The 24,993-nt window shown below is 53.7% G+C and overlaps 16 protein-coding genes across 16 annotated transcripts; 7 read left to right on the top strand and 9 right to left on the bottom strand.

The window, feature by feature from the left end:
* Positions 1-105: 105 nt before the first annotated feature.
* On the top strand, positions 106-2,356 carry CLAFUR5_09091 (uncharacterized protein; the record flags this gene model as incomplete). The annotated part of the gene is made up of 2 exons (XM_047908239.1): positions 106-116; positions 169-2,356. The coding sequence occupies 2 exons, from the start codon at positions 106-108 to the stop codon at positions 2,354-2,356; spliced, it is 2,199 nt and encodes a 732-aa protein (XP_047766491.1).
* Positions 2,357-2,951: 595 nt separating this feature from the next.
* CLAFUR5_09090 (uncharacterized protein) lies at positions 2,952-3,477 on the bottom strand (the record flags this gene model as incomplete). The annotated part of the gene is made up of 2 exons (XM_047908238.1): positions 2,952-3,276; positions 3,329-3,477. 2 exons carry the CDS (start codon positions 3,475-3,477, stop codon positions 2,952-2,954), a joined length of 474 nt encoding a protein of 157 aa, XP_047766490.1.
* A 435-nt stretch (positions 3,478-3,912) lies between these two features.
* CLAFUR5_09089 (uncharacterized protein) lies at positions 3,913-4,679 on the bottom strand (the record flags this gene model as incomplete). Its single annotated transcript, XM_047908237.1, has 2 exons — positions 3,913-4,558; positions 4,609-4,679. The coding sequence occupies 2 exons, from the start codon at positions 4,677-4,679 to the stop codon at positions 3,913-3,915; spliced, it is 717 nt and encodes a 238-aa protein (XP_047765968.1).
* A 354-nt stretch (positions 4,680-5,033) lies between these two features.
* On the bottom strand, positions 5,034-5,826 carry CLAFUR5_09088 (uncharacterized protein; the record flags this gene model as incomplete). Its single annotated transcript, XM_047908236.1, has 2 exons — positions 5,034-5,634; positions 5,684-5,826. The coding sequence occupies 2 exons, from the start codon at positions 5,824-5,826 to the stop codon at positions 5,034-5,036; spliced, it is 744 nt and encodes a 247-aa protein (XP_047765969.1).
* A 462-nt stretch (positions 5,827-6,288) lies between these two features.
* Positions 6,289-6,554, top strand: CLAFUR5_09087 (uncharacterized protein; the record flags this gene model as incomplete). The annotated part of the gene is made up of 2 exons (XM_047908235.1): positions 6,289-6,431; positions 6,479-6,554. The coding sequence occupies 2 exons, from the start codon at positions 6,289-6,291 to the stop codon at positions 6,552-6,554; spliced, it is 219 nt and encodes a 72-aa protein (XP_047765865.1).
* A 793-nt stretch (positions 6,555-7,347) lies between these two features.
* CLAFUR5_09086 (uncharacterized protein) lies at positions 7,348-8,174 on the bottom strand (the record flags this gene model as incomplete). Its single annotated transcript, XM_047908234.1, has 2 exons — positions 7,348-7,969; positions 8,020-8,174. 2 exons carry the CDS (start codon positions 8,172-8,174, stop codon positions 7,348-7,350), a joined length of 777 nt encoding a protein of 258 aa, XP_047765868.1.
* A 432-nt stretch (positions 8,175-8,606) lies between these two features.
* On the bottom strand, positions 8,607-10,348 carry CLAFUR5_09085 (MFS-type transporter oryC; the record flags this gene model as incomplete). Its single annotated transcript, XM_047908233.1, has 4 exons — positions 8,607-8,801; positions 8,854-8,925; positions 8,982-9,632; positions 9,746-10,348. The coding sequence occupies 4 exons, from the start codon at positions 10,346-10,348 to the stop codon at positions 8,607-8,609; spliced, it is 1,521 nt and encodes a 506-aa protein (XP_047765862.1).
* A 484-nt stretch (positions 10,349-10,832) lies between these two features.
* CLAFUR5_09084 (Lactonohydrolase oryL) lies at positions 10,833-12,064 on the top strand (the record flags this gene model as incomplete). The annotated part of the gene is made up of 4 exons (XM_047908232.1): positions 10,833-10,856; positions 10,908-11,632; positions 11,687-11,763; positions 11,817-12,064. The coding sequence occupies 4 exons, from the start codon at positions 10,833-10,835 to the stop codon at positions 12,062-12,064; spliced, it is 1,074 nt and encodes a 357-aa protein (XP_047765863.1).
* A 510-nt stretch (positions 12,065-12,574) lies between these two features.
* Positions 12,575-15,234, top strand: CLAFUR5_09083 (Transcriptional activator ARO80; the record flags this gene model as incomplete). Its single annotated transcript, XM_047908231.1, has 4 exons — positions 12,575-12,708; positions 12,761-12,802; positions 13,017-13,613; positions 13,668-15,234. The coding sequence occupies 4 exons, from the start codon at positions 12,575-12,577 to the stop codon at positions 15,232-15,234; spliced, it is 2,340 nt and encodes a 779-aa protein (XP_047766735.1).
* Positions 15,235-16,065: 831 nt separating this feature from the next.
* Positions 16,066-17,745, top strand: CLAFUR5_09082 (MFS transporter asaE; the record flags this gene model as incomplete). The annotated part of the gene is made up of 4 exons (XM_047908230.1): positions 16,066-16,372; positions 16,506-16,759; positions 16,817-17,514; positions 17,739-17,745. The coding sequence occupies 4 exons, from the start codon at positions 16,066-16,068 to the stop codon at positions 17,743-17,745; spliced, it is 1,266 nt and encodes a 421-aa protein (XP_047765861.1).
* Positions 17,746-17,905: 160 nt separating this feature from the next.
* Positions 17,906-18,673, bottom strand: CLAFUR5_09081 (uncharacterized protein; the record flags this gene model as incomplete). The annotated part of the gene is made up of 2 exons (XM_047908229.1): positions 17,906-18,440; positions 18,507-18,673. The coding sequence occupies 2 exons, from the start codon at positions 18,671-18,673 to the stop codon at positions 17,906-17,908; spliced, it is 702 nt and encodes a 233-aa protein (XP_047766732.1).
* Positions 18,674-19,336: 663 nt separating this feature from the next.
* On the top strand, positions 19,337-20,120 carry CLAFUR5_09080 (uncharacterized protein; the record flags this gene model as incomplete). Its single annotated transcript, XM_047908228.1, has 2 exons — positions 19,337-19,491; positions 19,544-20,120. The coding sequence occupies 2 exons, from the start codon at positions 19,337-19,339 to the stop codon at positions 20,118-20,120; spliced, it is 732 nt and encodes a 243-aa protein (XP_047766733.1).
* Positions 20,121-20,519: 399 nt separating this feature from the next.
* On the bottom strand, positions 20,520-21,221 carry CLAFUR5_09079 (uncharacterized protein; the record flags this gene model as incomplete). Its single annotated transcript, XM_047908227.1, has 2 exons — positions 20,520-21,027; positions 21,079-21,221. 2 exons carry the CDS (start codon positions 21,219-21,221, stop codon positions 20,520-20,522), a joined length of 651 nt encoding a protein of 216 aa, XP_047766573.1.
* A 450-nt stretch (positions 21,222-21,671) lies between these two features.
* CLAFUR5_09078 (uncharacterized protein) lies at positions 21,672-22,536 on the bottom strand (the record flags this gene model as incomplete). Its single annotated transcript, XM_047908226.1, has 3 exons — positions 21,672-21,769; positions 21,829-22,454; positions 22,511-22,536. 3 exons carry the CDS (start codon positions 22,534-22,536, stop codon positions 21,672-21,674), a joined length of 750 nt encoding a protein of 249 aa, XP_047766572.1.
* A 286-nt stretch (positions 22,537-22,822) lies between these two features.
* CLAFUR5_09077 (uncharacterized protein) lies at positions 22,823-23,152 on the bottom strand (the record flags this gene model as incomplete). The annotated part of the gene is made up of 1 exon (XM_047908225.1): positions 22,823-23,152. The coding sequence occupies one exon, from the start codon at positions 23,150-23,152 to the stop codon at positions 22,823-22,825; it is 330 nt and encodes a 109-aa protein (XP_047766577.1).
* Positions 23,153-23,785: 633 nt separating this feature from the next.
* CLAFUR5_09076 (Histone acetyltransferase KAT8) lies at positions 23,786-24,827 on the top strand (the record flags this gene model as incomplete). Its single annotated transcript, XM_047908224.1, has 2 exons — positions 23,786-24,019; positions 24,072-24,827. The coding sequence occupies 2 exons, from the start codon at positions 23,786-23,788 to the stop codon at positions 24,825-24,827; spliced, it is 990 nt and encodes a 329-aa protein (XP_047766576.1).
* Between the last annotated feature and the right edge of the window lie 166 nt (positions 24,828-24,993).

Below are 24,993 nucleotides of genomic sequence, written 5' to 3'. Positions count from 1 at the left end.
GCTTCTCGAGGAAAGTCGCGTTGTCCAATGTGAACATCACAGCCCCGCGACCACAGCACCTTTCACGCCCATTGACGTGCAGCGCATAGTCGCAGAGCAGCCGAGATGAACGACCCGTATGTACTGCACACCATATGCGCGCACAATCCTCTAACACTTGCCCAACAGATCGCAAGGAGTCGCAGGACCTCTGCAAGCACATGTCCATCTTGTTTCCCTCCATCGCTTCCCCCTCATTGCCTCGCTCAACCTCGAGCAGGCCTTCCGATACCTTCTCGATGCGCCCTCGATTGTCAAGCAGATTGCGCCCATGTCATGGAACTACGTGCAACCACCCCAGGACGGCACCGTGTGGCTGGAGTGGATCTCTCAGCATAAGAACGACCAACCATACCCATCAGATGGCTACGTGTGGGGAGATCCAGAGCAGGCATATAGGCAAAGCTTCGGGGGATACACCATTGAGATGCGGGTACATACGGTGGGCTTCCGACAAGGATACGACCAGATGGCGACACATGCGCGCACGCGATATCACTTTGTCGCGAAGGATCCTACCGTCAGCGCATCCATGCCAGACACATCACTTTGGCTTGTGCACTACCACCAAGCCGATCAGAGCCGATTCATGCCCTCCAACCAGGTCCCAACAACACCACAAATCCAGCAGACAATGGCGCAAAGAAGATGGCTCGAGAGCCAAGGCAGGCTGGAACGCAGGGACTTCATGTTGCACGATCGCGATCATTGGCCGACTTTGAACGTGCCTGGACAGATGCAGCAGTCTGCGCAGTACGGCTCAATGGCCATGCAGAATCGCTACCCACAACAACACGCAGCGCAAGCTGGCAGAGAACCTGCACCCAAGAGGCCGCGCACACAAGGTCCAGGGATGCCGGGCTCGAGCGATGGACCACCAGATACTAGCATTGAGATTGAAGAGGACACTGCACTCGGCGACTTCTTTGACCACCTCACACAACGCGATATCAGTGTCGCGAGATACAGCCAACACCACCGCTGGATGGAGGAGGTCTTCTCATCACCCTACGCAACAAGCCAGATTGTGCCTCCAGATCTTGGCATGGGCCTGATGGGTGAGCTCAAAGGCTTGACTGACGGCATCCTCGACCCACCATCTCTCGATTTTAAGGAGGTAACAGAAAAGCCGAAGAAGGCACCAGAACCGCAGCCCTTCACGAACCTGAAGAAAGAGCAAGTAGAGGAGTTTGGCAAGCGCGTGCAAAAGCACCTCGAGGCAGGACAAGCAGAAATCGAGCGCATGAAGGCAGAGCACGCCGCGAAGATGCAAGATTGGAAGAAGGTCAAGTCGCTAATGCAGGCAGAAAAGAGGTTGAGGCATGCCATGTGGGACGAGCAAGAAGATGCTGTGCCGGTCTTCCGGCTGGAAATGCCCGCTGCGAATGGCAATGCTGAGGAGAACTTGCGGCAAGAGAAAGTGGATGATGTGGTCAAGGAGGTTGAGAGTCTTCTCAAAGTCAAGGTCACATCGTCAGAAGGCGCAACGAGGATAGCCAGAGGTGGCTTCAGGGAGAGGAAACAGCCCGAATACAACGAGCAGACCATGCAGCAAGACAATGCGATAAACGGCCTGATCAACGACCAGCAACAGACCTCGACCACCACGTCTACGCCCGGCGCGAACGGCATGTCTGCGATGCAGCAACAAGGCTCAGCAATCGCGACCCCACAGACTGGCGACCAACAAAATTTAAACGTGTCAGCGCAAGCACGGGCATTCCAACAGCAGACATCAAACCAACCTACACCAAACACTATGGGGTCGGGCCATGACTCACATGATCAAAACGACGCTTCCAGTAATGCGCTGGGCGACATGACTGGTATGGATATGGGCGATACACTTATGGACGGCATGGATCTGGACGTTGACCACGGCGACATGGTAGACTTCGGCGACGACAACGGGGATGATCTCGGACAAGGAAACGACTCATCCATGCCTCAAGCGAATCTCGAAGCGCCAGGAGCAGAAACAGACGCCATTTCAGCTCAGCCATCGGCCACTGGCATACCGAGCAATCTTGGTCAAGACACAGCTCAGCAGCAACAGACGCAACCTCAGCAGCAGCAAACAGGAATAAGTCAAGATGGCTTTGGTGGTGGGTTGAGCGATACTGGGGACAACAGCATGTTCAATGATAACACCTTTGACGATCTGGCGAACCTTGATGGTAATGATGATGGTCTCATCGACTTTGAGGGCGGAGGTATGGGGATGGACGACAGTGCGTTTGGTGATGCGCTGCATGGCATGGACGATGGAGCAGGGTCTGGGAATGGTAGTACGCCAGCGACTGGAGGAGGACAGTAGACTTCCTCCTTGGCCTACTATGTGTCATGATCAAGACAGCGCAGACTATCACGAGATCTAACTCCGCGATTCTTTCTGGGCCCTTTAACAACCACGCTCCACATTGCCAGGTACCTAGGCAAAACCTTCCACTTGCATTAGGTCTCGAAAGAACTTTTCGTTCCATGTTCAGTGGCTGCTCTGGCTTGTAATCATCGTCACTGAAGTCAATTCCCCAGGTAAATGACCTTCGAGCTTCTCGTATCTGCCCTTCCTCCTTGCGGATCGCCTGTGTCATTTGGATTCCTGATCTCGCCTTTGTTCATCGCAAGCCCGACAACCTCAGCTCAACCTTCGCCTTGCCCAATCCCAGCTTCTCCAATGGAAGGGTCCGCACGATGATCTTCGTATCCCACTCCTCGACCGGCTGATTTGCTCGCAATTGCTCCGGCGTGGCGCCTGCGTGGTCGCAAATCGCGGTGGCATAGCGTTGTTTGAGGACACCAGTAGGCCTTGTCACGTAGAAGATGTCGCATCGCTGCGCGTCTAGCTCGAGTTGCAGATTGAGCTTCTTGATCATGGCGACTTGCTCCTTGCCGATGACGTTCCTCCATGCTTACAAAGTACGAAGCTCGAGCTGGTTCGGCATGTCCACGGGGTTGGACCAGAGTACAGTGAGCTCGAATGTATTGGCGCCCAGGAATATGGGGAGTGCTTCTTGTCTGACCTGACGCGAGACACGCAGGATCTCGATCGGAATCTGGCCATAGGGCTGGTCGATGGTGCGCCAGCGATAGATCTTGGTCAAACGACTATATTTGGGTAGTTTGATGATAAGTGGTGGGGATGCTACTAAGACGAGCTCGTAGATGCGGTTCCTCAGCTCCGGAGGGAGCATGAAGAAATTTGCGCGGGCTTTCGTGTCTTGCAACTCCTGAGCCCTGAGGTAGATGTCAATATGTGCCACAAATTAGCTCGAGTCGTGCGACTCACTGGTATTGGAGGCTGTCGCGGAGGTTGGATGTCAGCGAGTCCAGCAGCTTTTCGAGCGTGGCTGTTTTCATGTATGGGTGCTCCCTGCGTAGCCGGAAGGCGACGTGGTCGCGGATGCGGGTGGTGATGTCACTTTGCGCCATTGTCATGGACGGCGGTGATATTGTGCGGACTGAAATTGAAAGAGAAGGGACTGCGGGTTTCTGCAGAAAACATTCGGCGAACTTTCTGGCATCCTGCTCGGAACGATCACATGCAAATGCCGTGATCAATTTTGGAAGCAGGTGCGGAGGAAGACACAAGGAAGATGGCCCACAACAGTGATCGTATTAGTGATAGGAAGCACGCCAGCTCTGGGGAAAGCCGTCGGCCTATTCACACTGCAAAATAACTGTGAGGACTTGAAGACTGGCCAGCGGCCCCGTCAGATCCTGCTCGTTACCTCTACAACCCGGGCTTGCTCGTTCAACAACCCAAGTGCTCCGTACAGTAGCAGAGCAATCACACCATCAGCCTCGACTGACGAGAGCCGCCTCTTCCAGAAGGTCAGTTGGGGCAATCAGCACCAGTTTTGCCTGACCCACTCATTTTGGCATTCCTTGCCACGTCGAGATCTCAACCTCAACGGCAGACTTCTCAATGGCAAGCTCTGCGAGCGGTATAATTTCGAATATGATGTCTTGGTTCCAACCACTCGTCGAACAATGGGCTCCCAGCTGCCGTAGCGTGGCACCTGTGTGGTTGGAAATCACGTCTGCGTATTCATCAAGACTGATATCTCTTGTACGGTGGCTGTTTGGGTCAAGAAGTTGACTCATCTTCAATTTCAGTGGATCCCAACCAATGTTCATGCTCAGTTCGATGCGGAGATTCCTGAATATGGCAGCGCCCTCGCCATCGAGAGGAAAATTCCATCTCTTAATCGTCCGCAGCTGGAGGGTCTCGGACAGGTCCCGCGGGTGTCTACAACGTATCGTGGTCTTGAAGGTATTCATTCCCCAGAAGGTCGGCAACGCTTCTTGTCTGACTTGCCGAGATACTTGCAGCAGTGTGGTGCTGAAGTCTTCTCGGTATTCGATGTGGGTCCGGTGCTCCTGATGAGATTGCGGCTCGTGCTTCGACCTCAGTGGTCTGGATGCCACCAGAACAAGTTCGTATGTGGCATTACGCAGCTCAGTCGGAAGCATGAAGAAGTTCGCACGAGCTTCGGTGGCTTCGAGTTCCTGTTCTCTGCACTGTATGTCAGTAGCGACATATGAGATTGCGAGACGGCGACGTACTGGCTCTCGAGACCTTCACGCATGCAGGTTGTCAGAGCGTGCAGAAGTTTGTCGAAAGTTTGCGTTTTCATGTAGGGGCGTTCTGTTCGAAGCTGTGTTGCAGCATGGTCGCGGATCCTGGTGGCGATGTCCTCTGACGAGAATGTTGCGTGCTGGCAAAAAGTTTGAAGATGGCGGATCGGCAGGGCTTGAGAAGCAAACGCAGTAATGCACGGACTGCGGGTGTCAGCTGCACATGCCAGTCAAACTCTAATGTCGCCGTGGCCAGATGTCGCCTCACTGTCGTGCAATTAGAGGCACGGAAGTGTTCTGAATATACTATATCAATCATTCTTCGAAGGCCATGTGCTAGGCTGGAGCTCTCTCACCAATGGACTTCAAACTTTCGCGACTACGTGTACCATTGGTTGCCAGTGTGGTCGGAATTACGGACTGGTCAAATCATAATCGTTCCATTCCTCGGGACCCTTCATAGTGAGCTTGACTTTGGATGGCGACAGGCCGAGATCCTTTAGTGCAAAGGCTTGCAAGATAACGCTCTTGTCCCAGTGCTGCATCTCCAGGTCTGTCTTCAACTGCTTGGCCGTGGCGCCTGCTCTCTCGCAAATGTCTTCGCCACACGCCTTGATATCGCGGTCGGTGAGGAGTAACAGCATCTTGATTTCCAGCTTCTTGATCATGTTGAAGTGCACGTCGCCGACTACCTTCTTCCAAATTCTCAAGTCGTGTAGTTCCATGTCGTTGAGAAGTGCTTCGGGACTACTGACAATGACCCTGATCTTAAAAGTGTTCAGACCCCAGAAAACCGGTAGCGCTTCCTGCCTGATCTGGCGAGAGGTACTGAGGAGTGCTGGAGACTGGAAGCGAGTGGTCCACATCGTTACGTTGCCGTCTCCTCGCTTCTTCCTGGCTTTGGTAGACAGGGAGTAGCTTGATACTACAGCCATTCCATAGATCGAGTTACGTAGCTCGGCCGATAACATGAAGAAGTTGGCACGCGCTTTGGTTGCCGCGAGCTCCGTCTCCCTGTGGACAGTCAGCATCATTGCTTCGTCAAGCAAATGGTAGTTCTCACTGCTCGTCGATCTGCCTGTACAGTTGCGCTGTCATAGTGTCGAGCATCTTCTGCAGCGTTGCACTTTTCATGTAGGGGTAGTCGTTTCTCAGCTGTCTCGCCACTGTGCCGCGGATGCGTGCCGTTGTGTCTTGTGCCGACATCTTGATAATCGGATATTGGTGTTGTTGAGCGGAGTGGAAAGCGCCATGCAACTGAGATGTAGGTGTTGACAGCAGGAGCACAGACGTCGACAGGGGTACGAAACGGTCCGCGCCGATCACGGCAAGAACAACCGGCAGGGAGACACTTACTTAGTAGCATACATCACGTTGGATATAGTGATGGTCGGTGTGATGTTGGGAGCGTCGAGCGTATTACGAAACGTCACGACGATTTGCCTCAGAATGGCGCTTGGAGTCCGACGGTGATGTCGGGTCCCTGGGCCGATCACATGCCTAGCAAAGACAGGCGGCTCATTCACTTCTACGCGACTATAAATCCACACAGTCCTCGATAGTCTCGACACTGGACATTTCTGATTACGCCCCCCCCCCCCTCTCTCACACACACACACTGGGATTGCACATACTTTGCCCGATCATCCCCTCGACAACTGCGAAACAATGGCCGAACAAGCAGGTGCCGCGCGCATACGTCTCGCCGCTGAAGAACAGTTGCGCAAAGACTTCCCGTACCTCAATACCGCAGCTTTGGAAGAACTCTTGGATCAGATCACTCTCGTCGCCGAGGTTGGCCTGAAGAAACGGTAAGTAAGTCGTCACATGTGCTGCAACTCTACTGACTAGATCACAGAGCTCGCGCCATGAGACGAAGCAAGGCCCGTATAAGCTTCTTCAGTCTTCCCGCTGAGCTTAGGAACGAAATTTAGGAGCTAGTTCTCCTCCCGCCAGACCACCCAGAAGCATCTTCCACCGTACTTGTGGCCACAAACGCGACTTACATCAACGCCGAGCGACCAAGCCCACCGCCACTCCCCGCTCTCCTGGCCACCTCCCGCCAGGTCCGTCACGAAGCCCTCCCAATCTACTTCGGTCAAAACAGATTCCGAGCCGAGTTGGTGGTGAGAAACGGAGACCATTTCGACAGGCTACACAGTCCCAAACTCTGGGAATGGTTGCACGCCATCGGCAAGGAGAGCGCTTCCAAGATCAGGCACTTTGAGCTCGAGTTCAGCATTCATGCTACTAGGATTGCTCGGATCCACGCAGATATCTGCCGCTTGGCGGATGCAGTGCCATGGGCGCTGGGGACGCCTGACAGTGCACACAGGATGAGCTGGGATTTCTTGGTTGTGGAGAGAGCGCTGGGTTTGGCGGAGTTGGGCGTGTCGGATGATGTCGTTGTTATTACTACGTTTTGAGTGTTGAAACAAGTCTCCAATGGTGGTGGATGGGAATGATACAATGTGTGGTGTCCATAGGATGCTTTGGTGGCTATAGCATGTAACTGAAAATGCCGCGACAAGCCGTAATGTGAGGGCGACGTGACTCTGCGTCTAAGTCTACCCATCATACCAATCTGTGTCGAACCCCTCGTCGTCTTCATCGACAAGATCACGATTGTCATAGTCGTCCGAGTTCTCACTTCCCTCATCGTCGCTATTCTCCTCATCTCCCTCGATACTCTCTTCATCTGTGACATATCTCGCAAGAGAATGCCACCTAAATTGGCCCGAGAGCTTTAACAGCTTCCTGCCACAAGATCTTTTCGCCGTCGACTTCTACCAAGGGGCCAACCTGGACTGCGATAGAGCTGAGCGGTACGCCGTATCGATGCAGCTTCAACAACCGAGCCACACCTTCCGGACCAGGAAGGTGCCAGGCGCGACAGCGACCGCCACGAATGCACTTGCCGCGACATGTGCACTCATCCATTGAAAGCGGGATCACGATTGCCAGATCTCGGATCAGCGCTGCGCTTTGTGGTCCGATGTGCTGAAGCCACTTATGAGCTTTCGCTGCGATGGACTCTCTTGGCATGCCGCGGCTATGGTGTGGCGCCTTGATGTTGCGACTATCGACATGGACGGAGAAAGTGTTCAGGCCGTAGTGTAGTGAAAGGACTTCCTGGCGTATCTGTCGCGGCACTCTTGCGATGTCTGGGACTCTGCTTGTGGGAACTTCGGGCTTGAACCTGCGCATCCGGTTGCCGCGAACCATGGTAACTGGCTGTATGTCGAGTCCCCCAGGATGCAGGAGGACTATCTCGTAGATGTTATTTCTTAGTTCCGGAGGCAACGACATGAAGGACATATGCGCCTTCGAGGCGGCCATGATAGGTGCTCTGAACAGTATTAGTGTCTGAGTCTTGTGCGTGCCTCTTCAGGCACTTACTGCTCTTGTACCCTCGACTTGACCAAGTTGCCGCTGTCCTTGACTAGCTTCTCGAGTGCCTCCGTCTTTAGGCATGGGAACTCTTCACGCAAATTACGAGTGAGGAGGTCGCGCACCTTCTCGGCGACTCTCTCCGCGGCATCAGAGGTGTCCATGACAGCTGGGAGGAAGCGGTGATATCAAGAGGTGGACGTTGAGACGATGATGCTGAGAAGGAGTTGACGACTCGATGATGTTGAGGTGAAGTGGCGGACGTGGTCAAATTGCGCGGTGTTGCGGAAGGAACTAAATTCTTAGCGTCATGCATCTGGGCGGTCTGTGCTTGAGCGTCGCCAGCCAAGACCGAAAAGTGAATGATTTATGTGTCCTGGCCCGTGAAGCAGAATCAAGTCCAAATACTTCGTTTCCAGGTCTTGCTTGCCCACAGTACAATGCTGTGAAGGCTCTAATGCCAGCCGAATTGCAGCAGTGTCGAGTGACAAAGTGAGTCCCCATGCGACGGGAGTTTGGAACAGGTTGCGTCCATACATATACTACATTAGCAGATTATCATGGTCTCTGGCCCACAGTAGCATCCACTGTGTCATCTAGACCTTATGCGCAGCCACATCCGCAATCTGCACAACATTGTCCTTGCCATTGTCGTCGTCGTGGTCAATGATGCTCATCTGTCGCTGAGCGTCTTCAGTCTTAGCGAACAGGCGGTCCACATCTTCGAGTGCGAGACCCTTTGTCTCTGGGAAGAAGAGATAGATAATTGGTACCCATATTGCGTTGAGAGCCTATGATGGTATGTCAGTACAGACATTTGAGTACTAGGGCATTCAAACTTACGGCGAAAATGATGTAGGTACGGTAGCCGATGTTGCGAATAGCCGGTGGCGTGATGTATACAATCATGAAGTTCTGCGGGAGGTCAGTACGGCTTCAAAGAACGAACATGAAGTAGGATGAGTACTCACGAATATCCAGTTGCATGCTGTAGAGATGGAAGAACCTCTCTGACGAAGCTTCAATGGCAGGATCTCAGACGGGTACACCCAAACAGTAGCCTGGAAACCAATCGTAAAGGCACCCTGAAAGATGAAAAGCATAGCAGCTCCTCCAGCACCACAGGCAGTAGCAATAGCCGTCTTCTTCTCCACATTGTAGATAAGACCAGTCTGGACCACCATAACCGCCGCCATAAGACTGATCATAGATAAAAAGAGCGGCTTGCGTCCAATACGGTCGATCAGGAGCCAGGGAATGAACGAAGCGACGAAGAACCAGGTGTTCAAGATACCAGACATGAGTGCCGCCATGTTCGGGCTGAAGCCCAGGGAGTCCTCGAAGAGAGTGCTGGAGTAGTAGATCAAAGCGTTTATTCCACCAAGCTGTTGGAAAGCCTGGATGCTGCAAGCGATGAGGAAGCGTTTTCGGGATTGGATCTCATCTTCCTTAAGCAGGTCACCCCATGTGCCAGATCCGATGGAAGCTTCGTATGCAACAGTGTTGACGATGTCCTGGTGACTCCTCTCGATAACGGCATCGCTCGTCTTGCCCTTGTTCAGTCTTCTTAGCACTTCCAGAGCTTCGTCGGGTCGGTCGTGCGATACCAGCCATCGAGGCGTCTGTAGGTAAAGTACGTCAGTCTAAGTGTCTCGAACGAAGAGGACAGAAGCCATGAGCGTCCTGGGTGTGTCTCAAGTGTCTCGTTAAGGCTTCTGTGCTTGACATCACTTACCTCCGGCAGGATCATGATGACGAACAGCATCGGAATGAGGAAGATGCACTGCAAGATAACCGGGATCCTCCATGCATAGCTGTGGCCTCCGGGAATCGTGCTGAAGCCATAATCGATCCAGTACACCAGCATAATTCCAAAGTTCAGACAGGAGAGCTGAGCGCAAACGTAAATACCACGTGTAGCCTTGGGTGCGAACTCTGCCATCATGACCGGCGCAGTGGAGTTGATAGCACCGAGGCCCACGCCCGCCATGATCCTGGCCACGATCATGTGCGCTTTCGTGTATGCCGTGGCCTGAAGTAGCGCACCAATGATCATGACAACCACACCCCAGAAGATGCTGCGTCGTCGTCCGAGCTTTTCGCCGACGAAACTGGTGATGATGGCGCCGATGAAGCATCCGATTTCGAAGATGGCGACGATGAGGGCGATCATGTTGGTGCCTGAGCTCGTTTTTGTGTCGATTGCGAAGGTCGCGTCGAAGTGCTTGGTGTTGACCAAGCCGCCCATTAAGCCATTGTCGTAGCCGATGAGCAAGAAGCTCAGGCAGGTGAGCAACGACACCGTGTAGAGTAATGCATCGCCTTCCAGTAGAGCCATGATGGTGGAATGCTTGAGGTTTCCCCACAAAAGGCGTGAGAGATATCCTGAGCTGTTATAGATATCGGACGGTTATGGTCCAATAATAGCCCCCACAAAAAAGCTCAGGTGAGGTCCAGGCCCAGGCGTTTGCGAAGGGAAGTTAACGTTCCACCCGTACCAGCTTGCGATCGCTTGCGATATGTAGATTCGGTGCAGATGATGTCGTCGAAACCCGGTCAAACACCGAAACACAAGACACCCAGAGAGTTCCAACGATCGATCTGTCTCGGTGGTCAAACAGACTTTAAGTCTTCCCTGCAGTGTCACGAGATTGTGACTGGGATGTCGTCCCATGTGCCTGTAGTTCGGTGCACGATCAAGCTTTGGTGCATGCTTTCCCTTGCGCTACTGCCGTCGGTGTTTGACGGCGAACGGCATATATTGAGGCGGACACCTCACGTCTCAGAGGTTCTGCTGCCAAGTCGTCTGCATAGCTCCAAGGATGGCCATACCGAATGTTACCAAGGTGAGCATGAATGAAGATGAAGAAAAGGTACATACTCACGACTCCTGCCAGCGAATCTCGCACGAAGAGCGTGTCCTTGCGCACTTAGTATCTGGTCAGCAAGACTCCCAAGAGCCACATTTCGCTATCTACGATGACTCGTTTCTGGAGATACTAGGAGACGACCCCAGCATAGAACTTGGTGTGGAGAAGGACTGGCCCTTTGCGCATGAAGCTGGAGTATACTTCCCGGATCAGGATGCGTTGTTCGTCACCAGCAACGGCTTGCCGACAGACTCAGGACCGATCATCAAGATTAGCAAACTGACCAGGCAAGATGGTCAGTGGACACATGAAGAGCTCCAGACAGATGTGGCCATGGGAAATGGCGGCATCAATCACCAAGGAGGCGTCCTGTTCTGCGACCAAGGCAACAAGTCGAAACCAGGTGGCTTAGTCTTGATGGAGGCCAGACCACCTTACGCATGCAAGACGCTCATCTCGTCGTATCATCGACGACACTTTACCAGTGTCAATGACGTCGTGGTTCACACTGACGGCAGCATCTGGTTTACCGACCCGATATATGGCTACGAGCAAGGCTTCCGCAACACGCCTCAATTGCCGTGCCAGGTGTACAGATTCGATCCAGCGTCTGGCGATATACGAGTCGTTGCCGACGGCTTTGGTCGGCCGAACGGACTGTGCTTCTCGCCCGATGAGGAGACGCTGTACGTGACAGATACCGACCTGATACACGGAGACGGCTCGACAGATGTTCAAAGGCCGCAGACCATGTACGGTTTCCCCAAACGAACGCACGTGGCATGCAGCTGCTGATACAGTGCCAGATATGCTTTCGATGTGATTGTGCGCCACGGCTCGCACTTCTTGGCCAATAGAAGAGTGTTTGCGATGGCGGATGAAGGTCGGTGTGCGTGGCCTCCTCGGTTAGGGTTGTTAGCTGACGTTACTCCACAGGCATTCCAGACGGCATCAAGTGCGACCTGCAAGGCAACGTGTACAGCGGCTGCGGCGATGGCGTCCATGTGTGGACAGCAGGAGGAAGACTCATTGGTAAGATCAAGGTGTCTGGAGGCGTGGCGAACTTCTGCTTTGGCAAGCAGGGCGAGATGCTGCTGCTGAACGAGAACAAGTTTTGGGTAGCCAAGTTTAGCAGGTCGGTGCAAGGTGCGTTGTTAGCGAATATGGGGATAGCGGCGGAGTGAGTTGTTGCAGACGTGGAGAAGGTTGTCCAGGGTGTCCGATGCCGTGATGTGCCGCGGCGGCAAGCACGACCTGTGCGAGCCAAATTTCGCTTAAGTCGGTGTAGTCTATTATCGAGCTATCTCTCTCATCAAAACACATCGGCCTTGTGGTGAACAGCGGGCGTCTTTGATGGCGGCGCAGCAGTGCTACATGTACCGAAGAAGCGCGGTCGTGTGCAGTGACGCGACAACGTCGGCTGCCATGTTCTGGTCAGTGGTCATCACGCTGTCCTCGGTCGTGGACTGGTCACTGGTGGGAAACAACTTAAGCTTTCTGCGGCATTTCTTTGGTGTGCGGCGTGCGGGGTATCGCCGTCAGCATCCGTCAGCGTTGCTGTGAGAGATGCTGAACATGTCCTGCCTCCGGTCGTCGACCGCCGGCCTGCGACTCCTCGAGATATCCTTCGCCTCAATCGCCGTCAGTCGGCACCCTCGAGTGCTCCACTCTGCACCTCCCGGCCACGCTCCACGATGGACGGCTCGATGGAGATGAGCAACGGCGACGGCGGCCACCACAGCAGCAGTCCGGAGAGTCCTGGAGCACGCCCCAGCGCTACCAAGAGGGAGGGTCGCGAAAAGTCGGAGCGTGAGAAGCGCACCTATAGGTAGGGATATATCACAGTGACGACATTATTGAGTATTGACAGACTATGGTAGGGCATGCCTTCACTGCCGCCAGCGGAAGTCGCGTTGCGATCTGTAAGTGCACCACGCCAACTTTCATTTCACATGCTACATGCTACATGCTACATGCTACCCCAGTCACCGTCTACACCCGACGTGCGACCTCCACATGGGGTGCATGAGCTGGTCGATGCTGCATGACGCTGGCCACGTCGCTTGCTGGCGGCGAAAGCAGCTCGAGCGCCATGTGGCAACAGCGATCGATCTGATGCTAACCCCACCGCTTCAGATACAGCAGTGGGGAGCCTGGCAGGCCTCCCTGTGAGAGATGCATTCGGGAGCAACACGAATGTATCCTTGGCGGCTCTCGTCGTGGCGGTCGGCGCGTGAAGAGGAGCACTTCTGATGCTGCCAACGCCAACACTCAACCTCAAAATCAAGTGCCTAGCATCGACAGTGTCATCAGACCCGTACCGCTACCGCATCTTCGTACAGATCAGCATGACCCGCACACTCGACAGCAATGCCTGCCGAGCTGGAGCGCCCTCAATCCGGACTCACGGATCCTGCCGCCTTTGTCACAGCAAGATGGGCCCGCAACTCCCACTGCTAAGATGACTGTAGACGAGACCGTTGCTTCGACCGACTTGCAGAACCCGGCCGATGCTTTGGAATTCCTTGCCAACGTAGCGGAACGTGATTCTGGAAGTAATCAGCTGCCCCCAATGCATAGCTCAGTCTATGGCAGGCCATCGAGTCGTCTGAATGTGCCCGGCCTCGATGGCTCGCGGCCGTCGAACCAGCCCACGCCTAATAATGTCATCGACTACCCACCTCTCACCAAGGGTCAGCTTAGCCTGGAGATGTTGCAAGCATTGCTATATCGGTAAGTGTGACGATCGTGAAGTGCCTCGCCATGGGTTTCGCTTATGCTACACAGATATGAGGACAAGTACCACCCATTCTTTCCACTAGCCAATCCTGCCGCCATGGACCCAAGCAACCTGCCGACCATCGCTGCCCAGGAACCACATCTACTAGCCGCGATCTTGACTGTGGCTTCGAAAGACGAGAAGGACTGGTGGCAAGTACATGATGACTGCTCGACGCACATGCAGTCTTTAGTGGCTAGTCTTGTCTACAGTGGCTCTGGATCTGTAGAGGCTGTGGAGGCCATGCTCATTCTCGCTGAATGGGTACCACGCAGGCCGCATAATACTCCGTCCATCGGGCGTGGCGAGGAAGACCAGGCGGCATGGATGTATGTTGGTACAGCCATACGACTGGGCTACCTCCTTGGCATTGACAGGACCGGCTTCCGTGCAGAGAGTGAATCACAGACTGCGGACCTCAATCGGAAACGTCTTGCCTGGGCCAGCTGCTACATGAGTGACCGGCAGATCTCAGTCAGAATAGGCAAAGCTTTCTGGTCGCGAGGCCCTGGACCTATGACGGCGTTGCGGGCGCAAGACTTTCCTAGTCTTTACCCACGCCTGCACAGGCACGATGACTTTGCGGCCATCTACCAGGCTAATCTGGAGCTGACCCAGCTATTCAGCAATGCTCACGATGTTCTCTATGCGACCAAAAGCCGATCGAACCAGCTCAACTACGGAGGAGAGTATGTGAAGTATATTGACGACTTTCGTGTTGCTCTTCGGCACTGGAACGACCAATGGGGCGTATTCACATGTTCGCCGCCACTCAAAGCAAGCTTGATTTTATCATATGAGTATCTTCGTCTCTACGTCAACGCCTTCGCCTACCAGGCAACTTTGAACCGCCTCATCAACCAGATGAAGGAGGCTATCGACAACGGAGAGAAGCCACGTGGACCCGCTTACCCATTCGCGGATATGGCTGCTACTCCCGATGCGCGCTTCATCTACGATGCTATCGATGCCGCAAAAGCCTTGCTCAGCACATTCTGCAGCTTTGTCGATCCTCAAGACACGTTTCGGTTCATGCCGTTACGATACTATCTCTACGTGATCTATTCGGCAGTCTTTCTGTACAAGGCACGATCCACTGGCGTGATGGGTGGCGACACGAGAGGATCTGTGAAGCGACTGATCAGTGACACGATGGACAACCTGCAGAAATCGAGTGCCTGCCCGAATGACGTTGGAGAGCGGTATTCGCGATTGATCAAGCTGCTTTGGAGAAAGGCACCCAGCAGAGGCAGTATCGCCGTACCGAACGAGATGCCAAGACCAGGAACTGCGCAACTCAGTCAGCCCAACGACCAGGGCATGCCCAATCGTGGGGAGCCAAATCCGACGGAGATCCCACCACCATCGATCAACCAATTCAGCTGGCTGGATCTAGGCGCTGTTGGTGACTTCGCTGTCGAGAACAACAACTCCATTGCTGGAAGCATGATGGACAATCTGGATCGATTCGAAGACAGCTCTGCCGATGGCTTCTCTCAGTTTGACCCAAGCTTGATGGTATCTCCACAACAGTTTCCTTGGAATGGACTGTCGCCCAATGGCATCATTTTCTGAGCGAAGGGCGTCGAGAGATGATCAATCGACCTCAAATGATGGCCTGGAACGGTGGCTGCGCTAAGGTCGCTTCGGGCATGAATTTCGTCCGAACAGCCTTCGTACCAACTTCGTACATCACGGCCTTTGCGATCGACCTCGTGTGCCAGTTCATCACAGACGCCGCCGGTATGGAGATGTGCTCCAGAGACACCGCAGTCACAGAAACGGATTGAAAGGCGTTGTTTGAGCATTCGATCCTGCGACTTAAGATTGCCCTCCCAACATGGAGCCAAGGCCCCGTGTATGATTTCACATCATCAGCGACTTACGTCGACCTCGATACAGGAGAAGCTGTTTCATTGGCTCAATGGGACTTGTGCAAGCTGGTGCACAACTCGAAAACTGGCTCGCGACGGACATACAGCACCTGGCAGCGTTGGAGTCACAAGTGCCTTTAGTTGCCGCGCTCGGAACACATACCTATTCGCTACAACCCTGGATTTGGCTGGGATATCCGGCAACACTTGTGACTCCAACGCTCCCACACGCTGTATCTATGAGTGCGAGACACGCTATCACCGCACGTGACCGGCCTCGGCCTGATCCTTACTGGTCAAAGCCGAGTCTCCACGGAGTGCCCATTGGTATGCGAACGCACTAGCGAATCCTATGCCATAGTACATCGCGCAGGACATAGCGTACAACCTCGATAATGTGCTTTGTATATAGCCAAGCTTTCTACCATGCCACGAAAGAAGACAGGCATCAACGTTGGCATCACTGTAGCCGCATGCCGACCGAGTACGAAACCCATCTCCTATTACCATATCCCAACTGCGTGGACCCACCATGCATCTCAGCCAACAGCCGTCAAAGTCGTCTCTGGATGGGAAAGACCGTCTAGAGAAGAACGACCGCAACCGAGCCATCTCCAACCTCGTCACTGATGTCAACTCGAGCGAGCCAACGCATGACAGCTCCGAGGCTACAGCCTCAACAGAAGCAGAAGGACAACGTGATGTCGAGAAAGGAGGAACTGCAGCTACAACCAGCGGTCCACCACCTGGCGCTTTCGACCCGCGAGAGAACCCAGACGGAGGACCACAGGCATGGCTCTGCGTATTTGGCGCCTTCCGTTGTCTCTTCTGCTCGTTCGGTACGTCTCAACATAGCTTTCGTGCCATATAAAGGAATATAACACCCCTGCTCAACAGGCTGAGTCAACTGCGTCGGCATCTTCCAGCAGTACTACCAAACACACCGACTCGCTGCATACTCACCCAGCACAGTAGCCTGGATCCCATCGCTGGAGGTCTTCATGAACTTCGCTCTGGGTACCTTCGTTGGCGCAATTTTCGATCGGTATGGTCATCGCTGGCTGCTCCTCGTGGGCACCTTCCTGCACGGTTTTGGTTTGATGATGACTTCGTTCTCCACAGAATTCTACCAGTTCATCCTAGCGCAGAGAACCTGCTCGCCCATCGGCGTCGGCATGATCTTCTTCCCAGCCCTGAGTACAATCAGTACCTGGTTCTTCAAAAAGGTCCGTCATCCCCACCACACCTCCCCAATACCGCATTGAACTAACACCACCATCCAGCGCGCCTTCGCCTTTGGCATCGTCGCAGCCGGCTCCTCCCTAGGCGGCGTAGTCCTCCCCATAATGGTCGACCGCCTCAACCGCCAAATCGGCTTCGCCTGGTCCATGCGCACCACCGCCTTCCTCATCCTCGCCCTCATGATCATCGCAAACCTCACCATAACCTCCCGCATGCCACCCAACCGCGCCGCCTCTTTCCGTCTTGGAGCTTTCGCAGAGCCATTAAAGGAACTCCGATGCGTCCTCACAGTGTTTGGGTCCTTCCTCTTCTACTTGGGAACGTTTATGCCTATCAACTACATCGCCACCGAAGCGATTTCATACGGTATGAACGAGAGTCTAGCAACCTACCTCGTCAGCATCCTCAACACCGTCTCCCTCTTCGGACGGATTCTACCCGGCTACATCGCGGAAAAAATCGGCCGTTTCAACGTTATGATCCTTACCTGCTTCCTCTCCTCCCTCCACGTCCTAGCCCTCTGGATCCCGGCAAAATCTAACGCACGCATCATCGTGTTTGCGGCCCTTTATGGCTTTGCGAGTGGGGCGTTTGTATCTATGGCGCCGAGTGTGATTGCGCAGATTAGTGGTGTGAGGAAGATTGGAGTGAGGACGGGGACGTTTTTTGCGATGGTTAGTGTGGCGGGCTTGGTTAGTAATCCTATAGGAGGCGCGTTGGTTGAGAGGTGGGAGGGGGGGTATGGGGGTTTGCAGGTCTTTTCGGGGGTTATGATGGCAGGGGGTGCGGGGGTTATCGTTGCAGCGAGGGTGAGATTGGGAGGGGTTAAGGTGAGGGTGAAGGTGTAGGAGGAGCTGATGGAGTGGTGCTTTGATACAGATATGAGCTAGGCACTTCTCCACTCTTATGGACTGTGACTTTCAGGCTGTTTCCTGATTTTCACCTTGGTGAGCTCGTCTGCAGCATGTAGAGCCGGAGAGGTCGCTTTCCTTCGCAGCTGTCAAGTGCTTTGGCTTCATGGCTGGTTGCAGACCTCCCTCTGCTTTGGTGTCTCCCTCTCGTGTCCCTGCTTCTCGCCCATCTGGTGCTCGAGCCTCTCAAGCTAGCGTGCCATCACTGTGTCGTATCCCCTATTCCCACCACGAATCTCGCTGCTCGAGAACCACGGCCTCCTCCCGAAGACCAAGTCTAGCTAGCTGCAGCTTGAGGAAGATCTGATTAGCTGTGAAGGGCATCGAGATCCCAGACCCGTCTTTCACATATAGCAGTACCACTCTTCCCATCAAAGCGCACTGCTTTGGACCGAGCAGCTCAAGCAGCCGGATCTTGTCTTCATACTTGATTTCCACATTAACAATGTGCACACCTCCGTCCGGGGGAAAGTCGTAGACAGCTTCTAGCTGCAGGGCGGTAGTGTTCAAGTCCCAATACACTGACAGTGCCTCCTCTCGGACCTGTTGTGATGCGCTAAGTAGTGGGGGGAATCTGCCCGGTTTTTTGCCATTAGGGTCACACCGCATGATCCCGAAAGATCTGTCCATCTCGCGGGCAATCCAGTTGTCGCCTAGCTGTGGCGCTAGAGCTAGCTCGTAGATTGTGTTTCGCAGCTCAGCCGGGAGTGTGAAGAAGTTGGATCGTGCCTTCGATGCTGCCATTGATGGCGATCTATGGGAACTGTCAGTCGATGGCCGAAGCACGGAAGTGAGGAAGCACGGAGGTGGGTTTCCTTACTGCTTAGCAATACCATTATGCACAACAGCCATTGAGTCGTTGAGGATCTGGTCGAGTGCGGTCTGGCTGAGGTAGGGGTATTCTTCGCGCAGCAGCTCTCTCTGACTCTCGCGAAGCTTAGCGCTCAACTTTGGTGGCAGTGGTGATGCCATGTTGGCGGTGGTCATGAAGCCGGCTAACTAGGCGATGTTGTGGTAATGTGATGTAGTTGTTGTTGGTCGTGTGCGTGTGCTTGAAGTAAAGCATGACTCACGCACAAGCCGAGTATCTGAATTTCTCAGATCTTCACATGCAGCTCGGCTCCGTCCGCATTTGACCTATAGATTACATCAAATTGAACGCTTACCAATCAAGTAAACGTTCTACTACACAGTAGATCAAGATTGAACAACCCGCAGTGAACGCTCTGCGCAAACAAGACCATAGCGAGTAGATTTCCGTGCATAGCATGGAGATCAGGTTGTTCGACTTGTGTTTCTTGACCCTATCTGACTTGCCTCAAGTTAGGTAGGGCTTCTTTTGCCGATCAGGAGGTCCTGAGGTCGAGCGCGAGTATATAGCAATAATGATATGTAATGTTCGACTTTTGCTTTTGCCATTGTGTGACACTCCTCCCTGTATCCATACTGTATCCTCGCGTTCTATCCGCACTGTACAAGGGTCCACTTGATGACTGGCCGCTCTTTTGCGCTAGGCATGCAAAATTTCGGTGGTGGCCTGGGACGCCAAGCCTTGCACATGAAGGTTGTTATTCATCTAGTGCCACATTTTCAACTTACAACTTTTCACCTGATCAACTCCGCCGTCAAAGCAACAACATCAAGGCCGCAATGTCTGACGACACAATGGCAGACACGATCAGCCAAGATGTCGCTGACTACCTCGCTAAACGTCTCCGCGACGCCTTTCCACACCTCAAGACCGAGTCTCTGAACAAACTCCTCGAGACAAGCTCATCACTCATCATATCCACGATCAAGGCCGAGTAAGTTCATTGACGGTGACCGCAGCTCACACAGCCCACTGACTCACAACAGGCAGTCCAACATGGCAGCATCTAAGCTGCGCAGCAACCTGCTCAAGCCCCCAGCAGAGCTGCGAAACACAATCTACGAGATCGCACTCGACCTTCCTGCTCACAAGCAACTCGAGATTACACGATCGTACCGTCCCAACCTCTCAATGCCTGCACTCCTGGCAGTCTCGCGCCAGGTCCGCTCCGAGACTTCGTCTCTTCTCTGGGGCAGTGCAACTATCGCTATCCACGTCGTAGCTCTCTTTCAGCCCCCTCTCTACGAACCGAGATTCTTTCTCAGTGACCTGGTCAAAGAGCGCCTGTGTAGACTCGGCAGGACACAGCTCGGTCTTGTGAGGAGAGTTCGACTTATGCTGATCGGAGCAGGCGAGAAAGTGCAGATCGAGAATTCCAGGCTCAAAATCCCGGAGACGATAGACCTCGAAGCCTTTGGGTTCATGGTGGGAAAGACAGAGGTGCAGATTGAGGTGGCGAAGGATTCGGGACAAGAGCTCGACCGGGCAGACAAGAAGTGGAGGGTCAGGCGTACGGGGTGGTCTTGGAAGCGCAGTATGAGAAGAACACGACTGACACAGTAAGGTGAGGAGACAGGTTTCTCTACAGTCTGATGGCTTTGGGTTAAGAAGGAACGACACCGAGTTCAAGGTTCGAAGTCACGGCAAGTGTCGTGCACGAGGCAAAAAATCTGCGATTTGTGGCAACAGGACGGATACAGGTCCAGATGAATTCGGTATTACGATGTTCTATTGCTACGCATTACCGCTTGCTCTACTTGACCACAAGTGTGCCCTTGTCACGTCGTACGACACTCGCGTGTTTTTTTAGCAAGTGCTTGTAGTTACTTCGCCTTCCAACTTCCTCCATAAGGGTCAGTCCTGCGTTCCAAGGATGTAGATGGTCCAGTATGGTCCAGCCACTGTCTCGTGGTGGGTTTCCTACAGTGTCGCCTACTCCGAGTTATCCTCCGAGTAATCGTTCTATCCATCATCCCAGTCCTCGGCGTACTCCTTGAGCTCTAATGCCTCCACCTTGACCCCAAGACTGTCCAGTCCAAGTGTCTGAAAAGCTTCTTGGCAGGTCGGGAAGATGACCTTCTCGCGGCAGACCTTCGGTCTGTCGTACGCGTATTCCAAGACGAGCTTCTCGATCATTGCGCACTGCTTCTGTCCCATCTTAATAAGCCTCGAGCGATCATCGTCGTCCTCGTAGCTGAGGCGGAAGGTCCCATCAAGCTGTGACCGGAGGTCGAGCATGATGTGAATGCTGATAGACTTCCAGATCGGTTTAGATGCACGCAACAGCCTGAGAGAGCCTTGTGGAACTCTCGTGGGTCTGGCATTGCAACCGTCCTCTTCATCACAGGTGAATCTTATCTTGTTAATGGCGCCGTTGAGTTTGAAGACAAGCTCATAGATCATGTCACGCAGCTCGCAAGGCAACGTTAAAAGGTTGGAACGGCCCATCGACGCAGCGGTCGCCGGCGCTCTAAGGCTGATTAGCGCGGCTTTATCACCTCAATCCACGAGAGTTACTTACTCCTTGGTAAGGCCAGCTTCGAGTGAGTCGAGCATGGCCTCGAGGGCGTCACGATTAAGGTAAGGGTACTCGTTGCATAGCTGTTGACGGAGAGATGCGCGGAAACCATCTCGCATTGTGGACGAGGCGGTTGCGGCAGCCATTTTGGTCGTATGTGCTGGGGTTCTGCAGGCTAAGGTGTGTTGGAGTGTCGTGGCTGTCACAAGACGGAGCGAGAAAATGCTACCTCATAAATCACAAGGCTCCGTCATGTGAAGTTAGTGAACCCTTCGCGCCTCAGGCGTCGACCAGCTTCTTGGCGGAGCTGAATGCACGGGAGCATAGACTAGTCGCGTGGTCGAGCGGAGGAAGCTTAAGTGACTTGGTGACTCGTTGCCGTTACCACGCTGAGGTGACACGCGTGTAGTAAATTATAGCCAAGTCAGTGGCACGTGAGACGTAAGAAGAAGATTGAGCCAAGCTTGAGAAAGGTCACATAGACCCATATGACCGGCAATGTTCTCTTTTGATCGTCTGAAATCAGTGTGCTGCTGCTATTCCGTCCATATCCTCAACTGGTCATCTTCACTCAAAACCGACCCTGACGGCAAGATCTACTCGCGTTTCATACCTTCGGTCGTAAGATCTTGCGAGGTCTGATCCTGGCGCAAAGCACTGCTGGGCGCGACGCTGAACACCAAAGGTGTCGATGCTATGCAGGATCAAGGTTACTCTTCACCACCACCCAAGGATGTCTAAAGTGTGAATCACCCTCTTCGGCGTCTTCGTCGTCTTCGTCGTCTTCAGCTTCGTGAACACAAGGCTCGAACTCCCCTGCACTCTGCTGGTCTGCTGTATTGACGCAAACAAGTACAGCCTCCTTACACACCCCATGCTTCTCGAACATACGACTGACGTCCTCACACTCGTAGTCTGCCATGTAGTCGACCATGAGGACTGTCAAGCTTTTGATATGGCCCGCGTTCCGCTTGCCAATAGCCTTCAGAGACTCAAAAGCTTCGGTAAAGTCGATCCCACCATATCCTGTTCCGTTATACACGAGAAACTCGTTCATGCCGTAGAACATGGGGAGAGTCTCACTGCGGATCTGGCGAGATACACGCGTGATTGGTGGTTGCTGGCGCAGATGGGATCGCCAACCCCAGTAGGTCTGATAGGCACACTCGGCATAGCTTGGGATTGCACAATGCTGAATGCAGATCCCTGGGTGGTTGTAGAATGTTTCGGGCCCGTCGTTACCATGTCTGTTTCTAGGATCGATGAGGTTGGAGTCGACTTCGGTGGAAATGAGAGCGAGTTCATAGATACGGTTGCGAAGCTCCGAGGAGAGGGACATGAAGCCGGTGCGCGACTTGGCTGCGGCCATCTCGGGCGCCCTGTAGCGGGATCAGTGGAAGACTTCTCATCGTCGGAGGTGTACCTGTAGACATACTGCTTGACAACAGTGTCATTGATCATCGTGATGGCGCGCTGAGCTCGAAAATGTCGGCACTTATGTTGTTGCGCAGAGCTGCCTCAGAATCATCTGGCGCGTTGATCTGGCCATCATGAGCTGGTCCAGTCGGCGGCACGGTGGCGTGAGCAGCAGCTGTGGACATATTTCGGCGGGTTTCTGATGGTACTGAGGGCGACGAAGGTCCTGGTGTCCAACACCACGCAAGTTCGAGCTTGTCAATACGTGCGGTTGCCCCTCTCGCGGCGGCTTGTCCATATGCAAACGATGACGTATCGGAGATCTCCTGCTTCAAGCGTTCGCTGGACGCAGCATCGACCAATGCCTGGCTTCAGAGTGCCCTCCGTGCTCTCGAGCATCGAGCGGCAAGACCTCTATATGCTGGAAGCCAAAGTGCTCGTACAATGCTTTGCCCTGCAGTGCTGAGATCACAAACAGCGGCAGCTTCAACTCATCCGCCTTCTCGAGACCTTGCTTCACAAGTAGGGAGCCAACGCCACGCCTCTGATGACCTGGAAGCACTGCCAAGAGCTTCAGCTCAATGTGAGGCTGCCCCCGAGTCGCGGGCCGCGCAGCATAATGCGAAGCCCGCAAGTACGCCAAGTCCAATTCGACGTTCATTCCAGGCACTCTGGGCAGATCCAGCTTACCATCGACTGCCTTGCCGAATTCGGCATCGATGGCTTCCTCACTCTGTGATGGCTGCAAGACCTTTCTCCACCAGGAGAGACCCACGATCTCCCCACTCTCGCTGTCAATTGCAAAGTATCGTTCATCCGCCTTGTCGTCAGTCTTGAAACCTGCTCGGAAGCGTTGCCGAACTTGCGGATCTTGATGGCCCATTGGGTAGATTATTGGCATGTACATGTCGGCTTTGGGGTCTTGAAAGGTGGTCAGGAAGAGGTTGATGATTTGATGAATTGGTCAGCTTCGGCCGCCTCCATGGGGCGTATGGAAGTGTTCGCCTTAGCCATGTCGTATCATGATGTGAAAGAGGGATGGCAGGAAGCATGGGCATGGAAGGGACGAAGTCGAGATATTGCTGACTCAGCAACAGAGCAGGGATGTCACAGCGTCACCCACGACGCGTCTATTTCGCGTGTTGGCAGTACATTGCATCAACGACGACACCAGCGACTACATCAAGCTCGCGTCAACGTACGCGTATCATACATGCAGGCCTTTTGATCATGGAATGAAGACGGCAGCCTCTACGAACGGCCAAGAACAACAACGACCACCACCTCCAATGCCATGGCAGTCACCAACATGCCCGCTGGCTCCCCGACAGGCGCACATCGGACACCAGATAAGAGATCGCTGACTCCGAATGTCTCCAACGTCGTGCTGGGAAACCTCCACATCAAGCCATGGTACCCCTCCTTCTACCCGGACGACCTGGTGGGCGGCAGGAAAGCAGACTGGCTGTATGTCTGCCAATGGTGCTTCAAGTACACGCCCGAAATCATGAAGTACAGCGCACATTGTGTGAGTGAAGACATGTCATACGCGAAAAGGTAGGTGATGCTGACGAAGCCAGAAAGTCTGCCCCATGAAATCCTCCCCACCCCACGGCGAAGTCATCTACGAGACCGACGAGTACATCATACATACGCTGGATGGCGCGGAGCATAAGCTTTACTGTCAGAATCTGTCTCTGTTCGCGAAACTCTTCCTCGAGACGAAGTCGGTGTTCTTCGATGCTTCGACGTTTCTGTACTATACCCTGATCCTGAAGCCGAGCAAAGACGAGCTGAAAGCATCCACCGCGAGTCCGATGAATGCGCTGAATCCGTATGGGACCGTCGCGGGCTTTTTCAGTAAGGAGAAGATGTCATGGGACAACAACAACCTGGCTTGCATCCTGATCTTCCCGCCCTATCAGCGGAGAGGCTTGGGACAGATATTGATGTCGAGCTCGTACGTGCTAGGAAGGAGAGAGGGAAGATTCGGTGGACCTGAGAGACCTCTTTCGGCGCTTGGGAGGAAGAGCTATGTGCGGTTCTGGTGTGGGGAAGCTGCGAGGTGCATACTGGGTGGTGGTAGTAAGAGGACGCTCAGTGTGAAGGAGATCAGTGAAGAGACGTGGATAATGCCAGAGGATGTTGTGCTGGCGTTGAAAGAGATGGATGTGTTGGAGACGAGGAAAACTGCGAGTGGCAGTATTGTGGTGAACAAGGGGCGGGTGAGAGAGTGGGTGGAGAAGAACAAGATCAGTCTGGAGCCGGTGGTCGAGGCGGATGGCTTTGTGGAAGAGGATATTTCCGAGGACGACAGTGAAGAGATGGAAGAGTAGTTGATTATACTGCTGCTGCGTCTGCTGTGGTATGACGGTCATGAACGTAAAATCCGTTCAGCCTGATTCTGCATTTTACAATACCTCGCGATGACTGGTTTCCAGGCACTGGAATTCTCTGGCGCTGTCAAATGTCTGATTCGAGAATGCCTCTTCCAGCTTCCTG

Source organism: Fulvia fulva, chromosome 9, assembly GCF_020509005.1.
Source record: "Fulvia fulva chromosome 9, complete sequence".
Lineage (NCBI taxonomy): Eukaryota > Fungi > Ascomycota > Dothideomycetes > Mycosphaerellales > Mycosphaerellaceae > Fulvia > Fulvia fulva.
The sequence above is the reverse complement of the archived record's forward strand: the minus strand, read 5'-3'. Positions and strand labels throughout refer to the sequence as shown.